The following is a 15,587-nucleotide window of genomic DNA, read 5'->3' as shown; positions in this document are numbered from 1 at the left end:
CGCTGTTAGCTTAGCGGCCGGCGCGTTAGCAGTGAGCCGCTGTTAGTTAGCATTGAGCCGCTGTTAGCTTAGCCGCCGGCGCGTTAGCAGTGAACAGCTGTTAGCTTAGCCTCCGGCGCGTTAGCAGTGAACTGCTGTTAGCTTAGCGGCCGGCGCGTTAGCAGTAGGCCGCTGTTAGCTTAGCGGTCGGCGCGTTAGCAGAGAGCCGCTGTTGGCTTAGCGGCCGGCGCGTTAGCAGTGAGCCGCTGTTGGCTTAGCGGCCGGCGCGTTAGCAGTGAGCCGCTGTTGGCTTAGCGGCCGGCGCGTTAGCAGTGAGCCGCTGTTGGCTTAGCGGCCGGCGCGTTAGCAGTGAGCCGCTGCTAGCTTAGCGGCCGGCGCGTTAGCAGTGAGCCGCTGCTAGCTTAGCGGCCGCGGTGAGGTGGGTGGTGTGACTGATGTCTTGTTTTCCTTGTTTCAGCCACCATCCTGTCCTGTGGATGGATCATCTATTTAACCTATTACAACTCTCGCAACATCGGCCTCTTCCTCACCCTCATCATCAACAGACTTTACAAGGGAGGCTACATTCACATCGGTACGTTGGGCAGGAAATGGGCTGGAGGAAAGCGTAGGCCCAGACCAACTTCCTGTTTCTGAGAAGCACTTCCTGTTTGCTGTCGCAGCATGTTGGGATAATAGGACCTGAGGCGCTGCTGATGTGTTTATGTATTTAAAGGGCCGGCGTCATGTAAAATCAACTTGTTACTCCTTCATCTACAGCAGTCCTGCAGCGTTCCTTGGAGAAGTCCTTTAATCTCCATGGCAACCGTTGAGCTGCATTGCTGCTGGGTGGACCCAGCTCTGACACGCAGCTCCTCTCGGCTCCTTCAGACTAGCCGGCAGCTATCAGCAAACAGCTGGTGGAGCTGCTGAGCTCATTAGATCCGTCTCAGAGCAACGCTGGTAGAAATGAGCTAATGGAACCGTTCATTCTATGTTCTGAGACGGGCAGAGGTTGGCTTCCTGCTGCAGAACCGGGTCGGAACCGGGTCGGGCGCCGTGGTCTGTGTGGTCGTCATGGTAACCTGATGTCTGTCGCTCCGCAGGTTCGTTCTCCTTCTCTGTGCTGTCGGGGAAAGTCATGTTCAGAGACGTCTACTGCATCAACCAGGACATGTCCATCAGGTCACCTGATCTCTGCTGCTGCTCTTTGTCTCTCTGTCTCCATGGCGACCACGCCGCCTCCTCATTGGCTGCTCTCTGTTGCAGGATCCAAGATGGCTTCCTCATATTTCGCTGGTGGAAAATGTACAACCCCAAACAGAAGCAGCATGGTGAGTTCAGCTGGTCGTCTGATCACTGAGTTACAGTGAAGATTCACATTCTGATCAATATCTGAAGGAGGATTTTATTGATTTGGTTTCTATTTCAGTTCTTTACATTTTGATTTAGTGACAATAAATTATGATGGTTAAAAACTATCAGGGTTATTTTCACTGTTTTCATCACTTTGACTTTATAACGGAGCATCAGTGTCCCCTGGATGTCCCCTGGATGTCCCCTGGGTGTCCCCAGAGTGTCCTCAGAGTGTCCTCAGAGTGTCCTCAGAGTGTCCCCAGGGTGTCCCCAGAGTGTCCTCAGAGTGTCCTCAGAGTGTCCCCAGAGTGTCCCCAGAGTGTCCCCAGAGTGTCCCCAGGGTGTCCCCTGGATGTCCCCAGGGTGTCCCCTGGATGTCCCCAGGGTGTCCCCAGGGTGTCCCCTGAGTGTCCCCAGGGTGTCCCCTGCATGTCCCCTGGATGTCCCCAGGACGTCCCCAGGGTGTCCCCAGGACGTCCCCAGAGTGTCCCCAGGACGTCCCTGGATGTCCCCAGGGTGTCCCCAGGGTGTCCCTGGATGTCCCCAGAGTGTCCCCAGGACGTCCCCAGGACGTCCCCAGAGTGTCCCCAGGGTGTCCCCAGGGTGTCCCCAGAGTGTCCCCTGGACGTCCTCAGAGTGTCCCCAGAGTGTCCCCTGGACGTCCTCAGAGTGTCCCCAGAGTGTCCCCTGGACGTCCTCAGAGTGTCCTCAGGGTGTCCCAGAGTGTCCCCTGGACGTCCTCAGGTTGTCCCCAGGTTGTCCTCAGGTTGTCCTCAGTGTCCCCAGGACGTCCTCAGAGTGTCCTCAGAGTGTCCTCAGAGTGTCCCCAGAGTGTCCCCAGAGTGTCCCCAGGGTGTCCCCTGGATGTCCCCTGGATGTCCCCTGGGTGTCCCCAGAGTGTCCTCAGAGTGTCCTCAGAGTGTCCCCAGAGTGTCCTCCGAGTTTCCCCAGAATGTCCTCCGAATGTCCTCCGAGTGTCCCCAGAATGTCCCCTGGGTGTCCCCAGAGTGTCCTCAGAGTGTCCTCAGAGTGTCCTCAGAGTGTCCCCAGAGTGTCCTCAGAGTGTCCTCAGAGTGTCCTCAGAGTGTCCCCAGAGTGTCCCCAGAGTGTCCCCAGGGTGTCCCCAGGGTGTCCCCTGGATGTCCCCTGGATGTCCCCAGGGTGTCCCCAGGGTGTCCCCTGAGTGTCCCCAGGGTGTCCCCTGCATGTCCTCAGTTTCTGTCTCCTCGCCGTCAGACCCCAAAGCGGAGACGCGGCTGTTTGTGACGGTGAACGGCTTCGAGTTCCACGTCTACAACCGGACCGACCTTTACGCCCGGCTGCAGGAGACGTTCGGCTTGGAGCCCACGCTGCTGAGCGCCCGGCGGGACGAGGACACCCAGAGCCACGCCCTGGACAGGTCTGGACCTGCCAACCTGTCCTTAGGCTGTCTCCTTTCATTCATTTCCTCACTTCCTTTCCTAGTGTCCTTGCCCTCTGATCAGTGTCTCTCCAGTCTCATCAATAATCTGTTAATCCCTGCAGTGTGAACGTCCAGACGGAGAGTCCTGAGCCGTCGTCGTCATGGCGATCCCTCATCCCAGTGATCAAGCTGAACATCAGCACAGTGAGCGACTCGCCAGCGGCTCTGTAGCGGCTGCAACGGGCGGTCAACCAGTTTATACCAGTTTATACCAGTTAACATGGGTATAGCGGGGTTTAGTCTGGGTTTAATCTGGTTTAGTCTGGGTTTAATCTGGGTTTAATCTGGTTTAATCTGGTTTAGTCTGGGTTTAATCTGGTTTAGTCTGGGTTTAATCTGGTTTAGTCTGGTTTAGTCTGGTTTAATCTGGTTTAGTCTGGGTTTAATCTGGTTTAGTCTGGGTTTAATCTGGTTTAGTCTGGGTTTAATCTGGTTTAGTCTGGTTTAATCTGGTTTAGTCTGGTTTAGTCTGGGTTTAATCTGGTTTAGTCTGGTTTAATCTGGTTTAATCTGGTATAATCTGGTTTAATCTGGCTCCTGTAGGGCCGTCTGGCGTTCGGGAACCACCACCTGCCTCAGACGCTGTGTGTGAACTTCGAGGACGCCTTACTGACCTACGCCACCAAGCCGCCGTCCAGCCACCTGGACCAGTTCATGCACATCGTCAAAGGGTCGCTGGAGAACGTGCGCGTCATGCTGGTTCCCAGTCCGCGCTACCTGGGCCTGCAGAACGACGAGTCAGTCTGGAAATTATAACTGGGCTTCACACAATCTGGGCTGGAGCTGATCTGGGTTTCCACCCAGATGTGTTTTCTTTCTGTATGCATTGTGTCAAAGGGTGACCTTTGTGTTGACCTTCCTCTGTCCTCCAGGCCTCCCAGGCTGATGGGCGAGGGCTTTGTGGTGATGCAGTCCAACGACGTGGACATCTACTACTACCAGGACGAACCCGGTACGCTGCTGGACTCGTGGCTCCGTCCTGAGCCTCCCCAGAGGAACCTTATGATTTAATGAGGACAAATACACGGTACTGACCTTGTTTTGGTCCGTCTCTGTGTCCCCGTCTCTCCGTGTGTCCCGCTGCGCAGGCCTGGTCCCCGTGGAGCAGGACGGGTCGGAGGAGGCCGAGACGAGCAGCGAGGACGATAAGCTGCAGGACCTCCCTCCGTGTTGGGGTCTGGACATCGTCTGTGGAAAGGGGACGGACTTTAACTACGGGCCGTGGGTGGACCGCCAGCGGTGAGCTAACCCAACGCAGGAAGCTGCAGCTGAAGCTATCACGCCGCAGCAACAGCAGCCATCAGCGGGCTGCTAAAATGTGGACTGGGAGCCAGACCTTTCTGTTGCTAGGCAACGGTGCCGCACCGGACTGCACCGTTTGCTATTATGGTCTGTGAATGTTTGAACGTCGTAACATTTAAAGATTGGAGTTTCCGCTTCTCTGTTTTGCACTAGAGCTGATTTAGTCAATTCAGAAATACTTTATTAACCCAAACATTAAATAATAACACACAGGAAATCTGGGAGTAAAGATTTAAAATGTCTTCCTCCCAGGACCAGATGAGAACCCGCGTCCTCCAGCTAGCCGTCCGGGCGTAGCGTCCTCCGGCTAGCCGTCCGGGCGTAGCGTCCTCCGGCTAGCCGTCCGGGCGTAGCGTCCTCCGGCTAGCCGTCCGGGCGTAGCGTCCTCCGGCTAGCCGTCCGGGCGTAGCGTCCTCCAGCTAGCCGCCAAGGTGTAGCGTCCTCCAGCTAGCCGCCAAGGTGTAGCGTCCTCCGGCTAGCCGCCCGGGTGTAGCGTCCTCCAGCTAGCCGCCAAGGTGTAGCGTCCTCCAGCTAGCCGCCAAGGTGTAGCGTCCTCCGGCTAGCCGCCAAGGTGTAGCGTCCTCCGGCTAGCCGTCCAGGTGTAGCGTCCTCCGGCTAGTCCTCCGGCTAGCCGTCCGGGCGTAGCGTCCTCCAGCTAGCCGTCCGGGTGTAGCGTCCTCCGGCTAGCCGTCCGGGCGTAGCGTCCTCCGGCTAGCCGTCCGGGCGTAGCGTCCTCCAGCTAGCCGTCCGGGCGTAGCGTCCTCCGGCTAGCCGTCCGGGCGTAGCGTCCTCCGGCTAGCCGTCCGGGCGTAGCGTCCTCCAGCTAGCCGTCCGGGCGTAGCGTCCTCCGGCTAGCCGTCCGGGCGTAGCGTCCTCCGGCTAGCCGTCCGGGCGTAGCGTCCTCCAGCGGACTGTTTTTCACTTTTTGGACCAATATTAGATTAAGTTTTAGATTATTATGCAGAGAGACTCCTATTATTGCAACGCAGAAAAGGAATTGGAACGAACAGAACATTTAGTTTTTACTCTGTAGCCGTGGAGAACTCATTACTTTTACACATTTAGAATAAATGTTACTGACTCTTATTTAGCTTGTTTAGCTGTTTCTTGTTTTGCTCTTTGCTTTGGTTTGTGTGTATTTCCGTTTAGTTCCTGTACTTTGCCTTGCTGCTGAAAGTGTGTAAATAAAGTCCGTTTCCAGGGACTGTCTCTGGAAGTTCTTCCTGCCGGCCGACTACCAGGCCATGAAGGTGAGCGAAGAGGCCCAGCCAGGAAAAGCCCGGCAGATCCAGGCCTTCGAGCTCCGCATGAACATCATCGCCGACGCCACCATCGACCTGCTGTTCACCAAAAACAGGGTGACTCCTCTTCCTCCTCTTCCTCCTGCTGCTCTGTCTCTATGCATCATTCTCCTGTCCTCCATGTGGAGCGAATATTGAAACGTCCTTTTCTGTCTGGGTTCGGCTGCTCTCCTTTATTTTTGGTCTGTGATAATGAGACATTTCTGTTTGCTGTCTTCCTCCTCTTCATCGCTGTTGCTAGGAAACCAATGCCATCCATGTGAACGTGGGCGCCGGCTCCTACCTGGAAGTCAACATCCCCATGACTGTGGGGCAGAATGGTAAGCAGCAGCAGCAGCAGCAGCAGCAGCAGCAGCTTTGACGTGGGCAGACGTGGCTCCGGTTGCAGAGGTTCTGCTAGTTTGGTTAGCAGGCAGGTGTTGGTCTGGTGGAGGTGCAGGACGAGCCGACATGCTGTGTGAGGCCATGCTAGCTTAGCTACGCTAACCCACCAACCGGCCGCCCGCGGCGCCCTGTCCCCCAGGGGACATCGCCCCGCGGAGCAGCGTCTACCAACAGCCACCAGGGAGCGCTGCCGAAAATATTTAACTAAATGTTTTTACATTCAACTAATAACTTTTGCTTGTATTTACAATTTTAACTATGAAATGTTTAAAATTAGTTGTTTTATAAAGGGCTGCACAGTGGAGCAGGGGGTAGAGCTGTTGCCTTGCAGCAAGAAGGTTCTGGGTTTGATTCCCGGTCTTTCTGCATGGAGTCTCCATGTTCTCCCTGTGCATGGTGGGTTTTCTCCAGGTACTCTGGTTTCCTCCCACAGTCCAGAAACATGACTGTCAGGTTAATTGGCCTCTCTAAATTGTGAGTGTGAGTGTGTGTGTGCATGGTTGTGTGTCTCTGTGTTGTCCTGTGACAGACTGGCGACCTGTCCAGGTGACCTGTCCAGGTGACCTGTCCAGGTGACCCCGCCTCTCACCCAGAACGTTATCTGGAGAGGCAGCAGCTCCTGACCCACTAAGGGACCAGGTGTTAGAAAATAGATGGAAGTTGCTCTGTGTATAAAACTCTTTCTACGGTTAACATTGAGAACTGTGCGCCTGGGGGTCAAAGGGCACATCAGTGTGAGTCTGGGGGTCAAAGGGCAGCCAAAGCTGAAATCTTATTGGTCAGATTGTTTCAAACTCTGCTCATTCATTTTTAGCTACAGAAAAACACCAAGCCATGAAATGAACAAAGGCAAACTGACCAATAACGTTTAGGCTTTGGCTGCCCTTTGACCCCCAGACTCACACTGATGTGCACTGATGTGCGCTACATACAGGATGTTTTCGTGATGGTGGTGTTGCTAGTAGAGGGCTGGGTGATGAAGCTGCAGTAACTGAAAGGATCTCTGCTAACCTGAAGCTCAGCTTTGCTCCTTTGGACGTTTCCTAAACTTATAAATCTCATATATTCGTACAGACTAACTGGGGTCCAGTTTGCTGTGCAGCTTTAATACCTAAATGTTTTTATTGAGCTTTAACAGGAAGCCATGGATAGTTGAACTTGCTGCTGTCAGGGTGAAGTGGGTCGTGTAGATTTCCTGGCTCGAGTCGCTGCTCTGGGTCTGAATGGACAGGAAGCTGTAAGCAGAGTCTGGGCCAGAGCAGCTGTGTGTGAAAGGGCCGGTCGATGGGCTGCCTGCTGGGACGTTATGCCACAGATCATGTTGAGGTCAAAGGTCAACCAAACCGAGTTCATCAGGCTGACGACGAGGACTCTTCTCCTCTTCCTCCCTGCAGGCTACTCCCCCACCATCAAAGGCCAGCTGCTGCACGTGGACACCACCAGCAGCATGCAGTACCGGACGCTGCTGGAGGCCGAGATGGTGGCGGTAAGCAGCCGCTGCCCCATCCTGCCCCGCTGCCCCATCCCCCCATCCTGCCCCGCTGCCCCATCCTGCTGCCCCATCCTGCCCCGCTGCCCCATCCTGCCCTGCTGCCCCGTCCCCCCATCCTGCCCCGCTGCCCCATCCTGCCCTGCTGCCCCGTCCCCCCATCCTGCCCCGCTGCCCCATCCTGCCCCGCTGCCCCATCCTGCCCTGCTGCCCCGTCCCCCCATCCTGCCCCGCTGCCCCATCCTGCCCCGCTGCCCCATCCTGCCCTGCTGCCCCATTCTGCCCTGCTGCCCCGTCACCCCGTCCCCCATCCTGCTCCGCTGCCCCGTCCCTCCCATCCTGCCCCGTCCCCCCATCCTGCCCCGCTGCCCCGTCCCTCCCATCCTGCCCCGTCCCTCCCATCCTGCCCCATCCTGCCCCGTCCCTCCCATCCTGCCCCGTCCCTCCCATCCTGCCCCATCCTGCCCCGTCCCCCCATCCTGCCCCGTCCCTCCCATCCTGCCCCATCCTGCCCCGTCCCTCCCATCCTGCCCCGTCCCTCCCATCCTGCCCCATCCTGCCCCGTCCCTCCCATCCTGCCCCATCCTGCCCCGTCCTCCCTTCCTGCCCTGCTGACCTGAGCTCTGTGTTGCAGTTCCATGTGATTGCCAGCTACCCCCGCGTGTGGAACATGCCCCAGTCCTGGCAGTGTGAGATCGAGGTCTACAAAGCCACGTACCACTTCATCTACGCCCAGAAGAACTTCTTCACAGGTCAGCAGCGCCGGGTCGCGTTTCTGCACGATGCCCCGATCCCGTGATCCTCAGTGTGTCTCTGTCCACTCAGACCTGATCAAGGACTGGGCGAGCGACAGCGCGCCGGATATCTACTCCTTTGTGCCGTATTCCTGGACGTTCAAGATCTTATTCCACCAGTTTGAGATGATTTGGGCGGCGAACCAGCACAACTGGATCGACTGCTCCACCAAGCAGCAGGAGAACGGTGAGCAGGCCTCCGTCACCGTGACCCGGTCCGACATCCGCAGGACGTCCTGACAAACGAGCCGCACTGCGTCTGTGGGGGTAAACCTCTGGTTCCCACAGCTTTAGCTGCGACGGCGTGGTTCCAGGGTCATATGCTGGCAGAGTGATGTTGAGGTCAGCTGATCGGTCAGCTGATCGGTCAGCTGATTGGTCAGCTGATCGGTTGCCTTGTTGACCTGCAGTGTACCTGGCGGCCTGCGGCGAGACGCTCAACATCGACTTCACGCTTCCTTTCACCGAGTTCGTCCCCGCCACCTGCCACACCCGCTTCAGCCTGAGGGTGAGTCCGTCTGCTGGTTCTGCTCCGACCGGTGCAGCTCTGAACATGGCCGCCGCGCCGCCGCGGCGTCTCTCCCGCAGGCCGAGGACACGGACATGCGGCTGTCGCTGCCGGAGTGCCACCCCAGCCGCTACCCGCTGCTCACCCTGGCCAAGGACCACCAGAGCGCCAAGCTGCCCGGCGACGGCGAGGGAGCCCCGCCCTCCAAGGCCAGCAAGCCGCGCTGGAGGAACATCACCAAAGCAGAGTGAGTTTAAAATCATTCAGATTCTAAAAATAAATTAAAATAAAATATTATAACTTTTTACAGATTACATTTTTTATTCTGACTTTATTCCACGTTTAGTGGAACACAAGCATTTAGTCTGCGCCACAGTGTTAGCCTAGCTTTAGCATGGCGTTAGCCTAGCTTTAGCAAGATGTTAGCCTAGCTTTAGCAAGATGTTAGCCTAGCTTTAGCATGATGTTAGCCTAGCTTTACAAGATGTTAGCCTAGCCTTAGCATGGCGTTAGACGGCGCTGTAACGGTCGCCGTGGTGACGTTATGGTCGCCATGGCGTTGTAACTGTTGCCGTGGTGACGTAACTGTTGTCGTGGTGACGTAACTGTTGCCGTGGTGCAGGGCCGGCTGGGTGGACTGCTGGAGCGTCCCAAACTTCCTGCTCATCATCGACTACACCTGGCATCCCATCTACCCCCAGAAGGAGGATGAGCAGCTGAAGCAGTCGTGTAGGTTCTGGTTCTGGTTCTGGCTCTGGTTCTGGTTCTGGTTCTGCTGCCGTCTGTTGACCTTCCTCCTTCTCTTCCTCACTGCGTAGTCTCAGAGATAGAAGAGTCCATGCTGTCGGCGATCCGCCCCCCCGACCAGGGCGCGGCGCCGCCGCGTTTCCCCTGCGCCGCCACGCCGGCCGCGCGGTTCCGCCTCGACCCGTCGGACCTGCCGCCCGACCGGCTGCAGGTGGAGATGGAAATGTCTCCGGACTCCCAGATCCTCCTGTACGGGCCTCTGCTGCGCGCCCTCATCGCCATCAAGGTCTGTAGCTGGGGTCACCTGAGCGCCGCGGCTTCCTCTCAGGTCTGAACTCCTCCTCCTCCTCCTCCCCTCCTCCAGGAGAACTACTTCGGGGAGGACGACATGTACACGGACTTTGAGGAGGCCGTGTCCAGCCCGGTGCCGTCCGCGGCCACGTCGTCGGGCCTCGGCTACTCTTCGTCTCCTGGCGTGGAGGACGGCGATCACGGCCACCCCCTGGACCTGCGGCCCTGGGATATCACCGTACTGATCAACCTCTACAAGGTCCACGGCCGGCTGCCAGCGGTGAGCCGGGTCGCACGGTTCCGTCCGGTTGGGGTCCACAGGAAGCTGAAACATAAACAAACATGGCAGCAGAACACATGTTGGATCACAGATCAATAACCTATAATCCATAGATACGGGATCAATATGCCAGACATGTGATAACATATCCAGAACCGCACAGCATTCTGGGAGATGTGGGCAGAGGAAGGCTTTAGCCGCTAAGCTAGCTGGGGAACCGCACAGCATTCTGGGAGATGTGGGCAGAGGAAGGCTTTAGCCGCTAAGCTAGCTGGGTAGCATCAGCCTCACTCTGGTTGCCTAGCAACAACGTGCTGCAGCCGTTTCTTCGGTCTGGGAGGGTTCCAGGTGTATTCCGTGTCTGTCAGCCGTGTTAAACTGCTGACGCGGTTCTGAGTAACCCGGTTCGCTCCTGCAGCACTGCAGCAGCGAAGGTCCAGAAGGCCCGTCCGGCTTCCTGGAGCGGCTCTGCTTCGAGATGAAGAAGGGCTACAAGGAGACGATGCTGCAGATGATCCTGTCGCCCTTCCACATCTTCGTCAGCGACAACTACCAGGTACGGATAGACGGGAGGGAGGAGCGAACGGTGAGCCGAAAGCTTCGTTATGCTGGGATTATTCCAGGCTGGTCCGGGTAACTCTCTCTGTGCTGCCACTGTGTTCTGGTGTAACTGTAACGGACCCCGCAGCTTTCAGACAGAGGCTCTGGTTTATCTGAGGAGGACGGGCTCCTTCAGGGCTCTGACCTTTGGCTGCTGGTTCCTCCTCAGCGCCCCACGGCGGACGGCGTGCTGAGAGACGGACACCTGAGTCTGTCCGGGCTGCAGATGAGGGCGCACGCCATGTTTTCGGCCCAGGGCCTCCCTCTGGGCAGCGACACGCTGGAGTACGCGTGGCTCATCGACATGCAGGCCGGGGCGCTGACCGGCAGGGTCACCGTTCCTCAGGTGGGCGTCTGCACCGCCCTGTGAATCACTTTCCCACATTCAGAACTGGATTTCTTGTGATTGTCTTTATTATTCTGTGAAACGGTTAGCAGTGGGCGCTAACCTCTCTGGCTTTGTCCCCGCTAGCTGGCTAGCATGGTTGAGTGGGCAGAGACGTTCGTTTTCCACGTGGTCTCCAGGGAGTTCCAGCTGGAGCAGCCCAAACCCTCCATCACCTGCCAGCACGGCGTGGACCGCCGCATCTGTGCCGACAAGGTACAGAAAGAAAGTACACCCCTCTGAAGGATTACCTGATGTATTAATGAAGCTGTCAGACTGCTCCGTCCAGATGGACTCATGCTAGCCATACATCGGCGCTCTGCTCTGCTCAGTCTGATGAAATGCTAAAGCTAATGCTAAAGCTTCAGGCGTGTACTTAGCTTCTCATCTGTTTAATGTACAGTGGTGGCACAGCTAGCTAAACTGGTACCAACTAGGTACTTAGCTGAAGCTAACTATGATGCAATATATTAACATAGTATTTGGCGCAGCTAATGCTAATGTGCTATTATCTTTGTAGTTAGCAATTGCTAACATTAGTGCTATCACCAGCATGGTAGCTGGTGGAAGCTAAAGCACTATAGCAATATGGTTTCTAGCTGAAGCTAATGCTAACATGCTATTCCAACACACTTTTAGGAAAGGCTTAAACACTTCAAAATAAGAGCATGAATATAAACGGCCAACTCCTTATTAACTTTGTTCAACTGACAGGTCACACAACAATAAAGTAAAGTAGTGATTGAAATTATGCGGGGAAACTAGCTTGTAGGGAAAGCTAGCTGGGTCAGTTAGCCACATTGCTAAATGAAGCATCAGACACAGCTGGGGGTTTAGCACTGAAGGGCGTTGTGCTGTCTTTTCCAGAGCTCTGCACCTGTCTGTAAACGTTCCCTTAGACTCTGGAGGTTCTTGTTGTTGAGTTTAGCTGACGGTGGGTCGTCTCTGTGAGGAACGCACACGGTTGGGGCAGAAGCATGTGTCTGAGTTGCCATGCCAACAGGCAGCCAGCCCATGAGAACAGATATTTTTAATTCGGGCGCCTCGTTAGCGTGACGGCTGATCCGAAGCTGTCGGTGTTCCAGCTGCGCCGCCTGCCCGGCCACTGCCGCACCTCGGAGGAGCTGAAGTACATCATGACCCGTCTGGCGCTGGACGGGGTCGACCTGTTCGTGGTGGAGCACGGCTGCGCCGCCAGCGTCAAGGTAAGGAGCGCCCAGCGCGCCACGGTCGCGCCGCCGAATCTCTCGAATCACTCTCGTTTCTCCAGACGGGCGCGGTCCGGGTCGCCACCTGCAACCTGCACAACCAGGCGGTGGGGGAAGGCATCAGCGCCGTGGTGCAGGACGTCAACATGCGGCAGTACATCGAGCAGCAGCAGCCGGGTCAGGGGCAGCCTCCCCTGCTGCGCCGCTCCGTCTGGCTGGAGGCGGGCTCCGTCAACCTCAACCTCATCACGGCCGACGTCGCGCTGGCGGCCGACCACCCGGCCAAGTGTGACGTCCAGAGACACTTCCTGGAGCTGCACGACGCACAGACCAGAAGGTCAGCAGTCGACTTCCTGTTTAGGGTCAGGCTATCTTCTGCTCTCCGATATGCTAGGCTATCTGCTAGCCTGACGAACATAGTCCTGTTGAATATAGAGCCATTATGCTAAGCTAACTGCTAACCTGACGAACATAGTCCTGTTGAATATGGAACCATTATGCTAAGCTAACTGCTAGCCTGACGAACATAGTCCTGTTGAATATAGAGCCATTATGCTAAGCTAACTGCTAGCCTGACGAACATAGTCCTGTTGAATATGGAACCATTATGCTAAGCTAACTGCTAACCTGACGAACATAGTCCTGTTGAATATGGAACCATTATGCTAAGCTAACTGCTAGCCTGACGACCACAGTCCTGTTGAATATGGAACCATTATGCTAACTGCTAACCTGACGAACATAGTCCTGTTGAATATGGAACCATTATGCTAAGCTAACTGCTAGCCTGACGACCACAGTCCTGTTGAATATGGAACCATTATGCTAAGCTAACTGCTAACCTGACGAACATAGTCCTGTTGAATATGGAGCCATTATGCTAAGCTAACTGCTAGCCTGACGACCACAGTCCTGCAGGGAATTGAACCATTATGCTAAGCTAACAGCCCTGTAGGGAGTAGAACCATTATGCTAAGCTAACTGCTAACCTGACGAACATAGTCCTGTTGAATATGGAACCATTATGCTAAGCTAACTGCTAGCCTGACGAACATAGTCCTGTTGAATATGGAACCATTATGCTAAGCTAACTGCTAGCCTGACGACCACAGTCCTGTTGAATATGGAACCATTATGCTAAGCTAACTGCTAGCCTGACGACCACAGTCCTGTTGAATGTGGAACCATTATGCTAAGCTAACTGCTAGCCTGACGAACATAGTCCTGTTGAATATGGAACCATTATGCTAAGCTACCAGCCCTGTAGGTAATTATGCTAAGCTAACTGCTAGCCTGACGACCACAGTCCTGTTGAATATGGAACCATTATGCTAAGCTAACTGCTAGCCTGACGACCACAGTCCTGTTGAATGTGGAACCATTATGCTAAGCTAACTGCTAGCCTGACGACCACAGTCCTGTTGAATGTGGAACCATTATGCTAAGCTAACTGCCAGCCTGACGACCACAGTCCTGTTGAATGTGGAACCATTATGCTAAGCTAGCAGCTGTAGGTAATTATGCTAAGCTAACTGCTAGCCTGACGAACACAGTCCTGTTGAATATGGAACCATTATGCTAAGCTAACTGCTAACCTGACGAACATAGTCCTGTTGAATGTGGAACCATTATGCTAAGCTAACTGCCAGCCTGACGACCACAGTCCTGTTGAATGTGGAACCATTATGCTAAGCTAACTGCCAGCCTGACGACCACAGTCCTGTTGAATGTGGAACCATTATGCTAAGCTAACTGCCAGCCTGACGACCACAGTCCTGTTGAATGTGGAACCATTATGCTAAGCTAACTCCCAGCCCTGTAGGTAATTATGCTAAGCTAACTGCCAGCCTGACGACCACAGTCCTGTTGAATGTGGAACCATTATGCTAAGCTAACTGCCAGCCTGACGACCACAGTCCTGTTGAATGTGGAACCATTATGCTAAGCTAACTACCAGCCTGACGACCACAGTCCTGTTGAATGTGGAACCATTATGCTAAGCTAGCAGCTGTATAGGCAGTAGAAGGTGCTCCCCGTAGGAAGAGTCCTCTGTGTTTAGACGGTGCCGTCCTCTCCGCCTCCTCCAGGCTCTGGTTCCTGTGGCCCGATGACGCCAGCCTGCGCGGTAAACGCAGCCGGAACCGCTGTGGCTGCCTGGGCGGCTGCAGGTTCTTCGGGGGAACCAACATGGGCCTGGACTTCTTCCGGCTGGAGGAGCTGACGCCGTCGTCCTCGTCCGCTTTCTCCTCTTCCAGCGCCGAGTCCGACATGAGCTACGGCCAGTCGCTGCTGCAGCCCAGCGAGTGGATCGTCACCAAGGAGACGCCCAAAGCGGACGGTGAGTAGCGGAGCACGCTAATGCTACGCTAATGCTACGCTAATGCTACGCTAGCGACGGGGAGCAGCTGGAGGAGAGCAGGAAGCGACGGCGAGGTTTAATAATCCGAGATAATCTGTTACTGATATATTTATTATTTTGGTTATGGGTCTGTGTGGACGGAGTTTAATGGAGAGACTTTTATTGATGCTTCTCTTTATTTTTATTCTCTGTTTGCATTAAATGTTAAATCTAGTTGGATTGATTATTTTAAAACTATTTGACTTATTTTTATACAGAACTTTTATTATTTTTAACTAAATATTCGTCCAGATTTTCAGCAGAATCATTTATGATTCGTCCCAAATCATGTTTTTGGATAAAACTGGGAATATTTTATAATAATGGGAGAAAAAAGGTTTTATTCTTTTCCCTGATTGGTGGATGTGATGCAATTAAGACCAAAACATGGCGTCTGTCTCTGTGTCTCTGTCTCTCTGTGTCTCTCTGTCTCTCTGTGTCTCTCTGTGTCTCTGTGTCTCTGTCTCTGTGTCTCTGTCTCTCTGTCTCTCTGTGTCTCTCTGTCTCTCTGTGTCTCTGTCTCTGTGTGTCTCTGTCTCTCTGTGTCTCTGTGTCTCTCTGTCTCTCTGTCTCTCTGTGTCTCTCTGTGTCTCTGTGTCTCTCTGTCTCTCTGTGTCTCTCTGTCTCTCTGTGTCTCTCTGTGTCTCTCTGTGTCTCTCTGTCTCTGTGTCTCTCTGTCTCTGTGTCTCTGTCTCTGTGTCTCTGTCTCTCTGTGTCTCTGTGTCTCTGTCTCTCTGTGTCTCTGTCTCTGTGTCTCTCTGTCTCTCTGTGTCTCTCCGTCTCTGTCTCTGTCCGCTGCTGCTCCAGGCTCAGTCTCCTTGTGTCTCTGGTGTCCTCAGGTAAAGTGGTGGGGCTGAAGCGGGACACGCACTCCCCCTGCCTGCCACCAGAGGTGCCAGAGAGGCGCGGCCAGCAGCACCTGAGCCTCCAGGTGCCCCAGCGCTCCCAAAGCTCCGCCTCCTCCTCCGAGGAGAACAGCTCCTCCAGCGCCGCGCTGCCCCTGCTGGCGGGAGAGAGAGACTCGCCGTCTCCGAGCGCCGAGGAGCGCCGCTTCCCGCTCGGCGCCAGAACCCACGCCGAGTGAGACACACACACACACACAC

At 55.0% G+C, this 15,587-nt stretch overlaps 1 protein-coding gene across 21 annotated transcripts in view; it reads left to right on the top strand.

Annotated features, from left to right (window-relative positions):
- The window catches only part of kiaa1109 (KIAA1109 ortholog), a 64,201-nt gene that overhangs the window by 3,954 nt on the left and 44,660 nt on the right, over positions 1-15,587 (top strand). For all 21 annotated transcript variants that reach the window (XM_081603446.1, XM_081603452.1, XM_081603454.1 and 18 more), the window contains exons 3-27: positions 458-574; positions 1,086-1,164; positions 1,249-1,313; positions 2,572-2,734; positions 2,860-2,941; positions 3,341-3,534; positions 3,670-3,749; positions 3,886-4,036; positions 5,301-5,457; positions 5,642-5,720; positions 7,179-7,270; positions 7,908-8,025; positions 8,099-8,254; positions 8,478-8,575; positions 8,656-8,822; positions 9,198-9,304; positions 9,394-9,608; positions 9,687-9,893; positions 10,312-10,449; positions 10,663-10,839; positions 10,966-11,094; positions 11,964-12,083; positions 12,149-12,423; positions 14,174-14,424; positions 15,324-15,564. In XM_081603446.1, the coding sequence (XP_081459572.1) occupies positions 458-574; positions 1,086-1,164; positions 1,249-1,313; positions 2,572-2,734; positions 2,860-2,941; positions 3,341-3,534; positions 3,670-3,749; positions 3,886-4,036; positions 5,301-5,457; positions 5,642-5,720; positions 7,179-7,270; positions 7,908-8,025; positions 8,099-8,254; positions 8,478-8,575; positions 8,656-8,822; positions 9,198-9,304; positions 9,394-9,608; positions 9,687-9,893; positions 10,312-10,449; positions 10,663-10,839; positions 10,966-11,094; positions 11,964-12,083; positions 12,149-12,423; positions 14,174-14,424; positions 15,324-15,564 (3,658 nt within the window). The remainder of the gene's footprint in view (positions 1-457; positions 575-1,085; positions 1,165-1,248; positions 1,314-2,571; positions 2,735-2,859; positions 2,942-3,340; positions 3,535-3,669; positions 3,750-3,885; positions 4,037-5,300; positions 5,458-5,641; positions 5,721-7,178; positions 7,271-7,907; positions 8,026-8,098; positions 8,255-8,477; positions 8,576-8,655; positions 8,823-9,197; positions 9,305-9,393; positions 9,609-9,686; positions 9,894-10,311; positions 10,450-10,662; positions 10,840-10,965; positions 11,095-11,963; positions 12,084-12,148; positions 12,424-14,173; positions 14,425-15,323; positions 15,565-15,587) is intronic.

The sequence above is a fragment of the Poecilia reticulata genome, chromosome 22, assembly GCF_904066995.2.
Source record: "Poecilia reticulata chromosome 22, P_reticulata-male-v2, whole genome shotgun sequence".
In the NCBI taxonomy this organism is placed as follows: domain Eukaryota; kingdom Metazoa; phylum Chordata; class Actinopteri; order Cyprinodontiformes; family Poeciliidae; genus Poecilia; species Poecilia reticulata.
The sequence above is the reverse complement of the archived record's forward strand: the minus strand, read 5'-3'. Positions and strand labels throughout refer to the sequence as shown.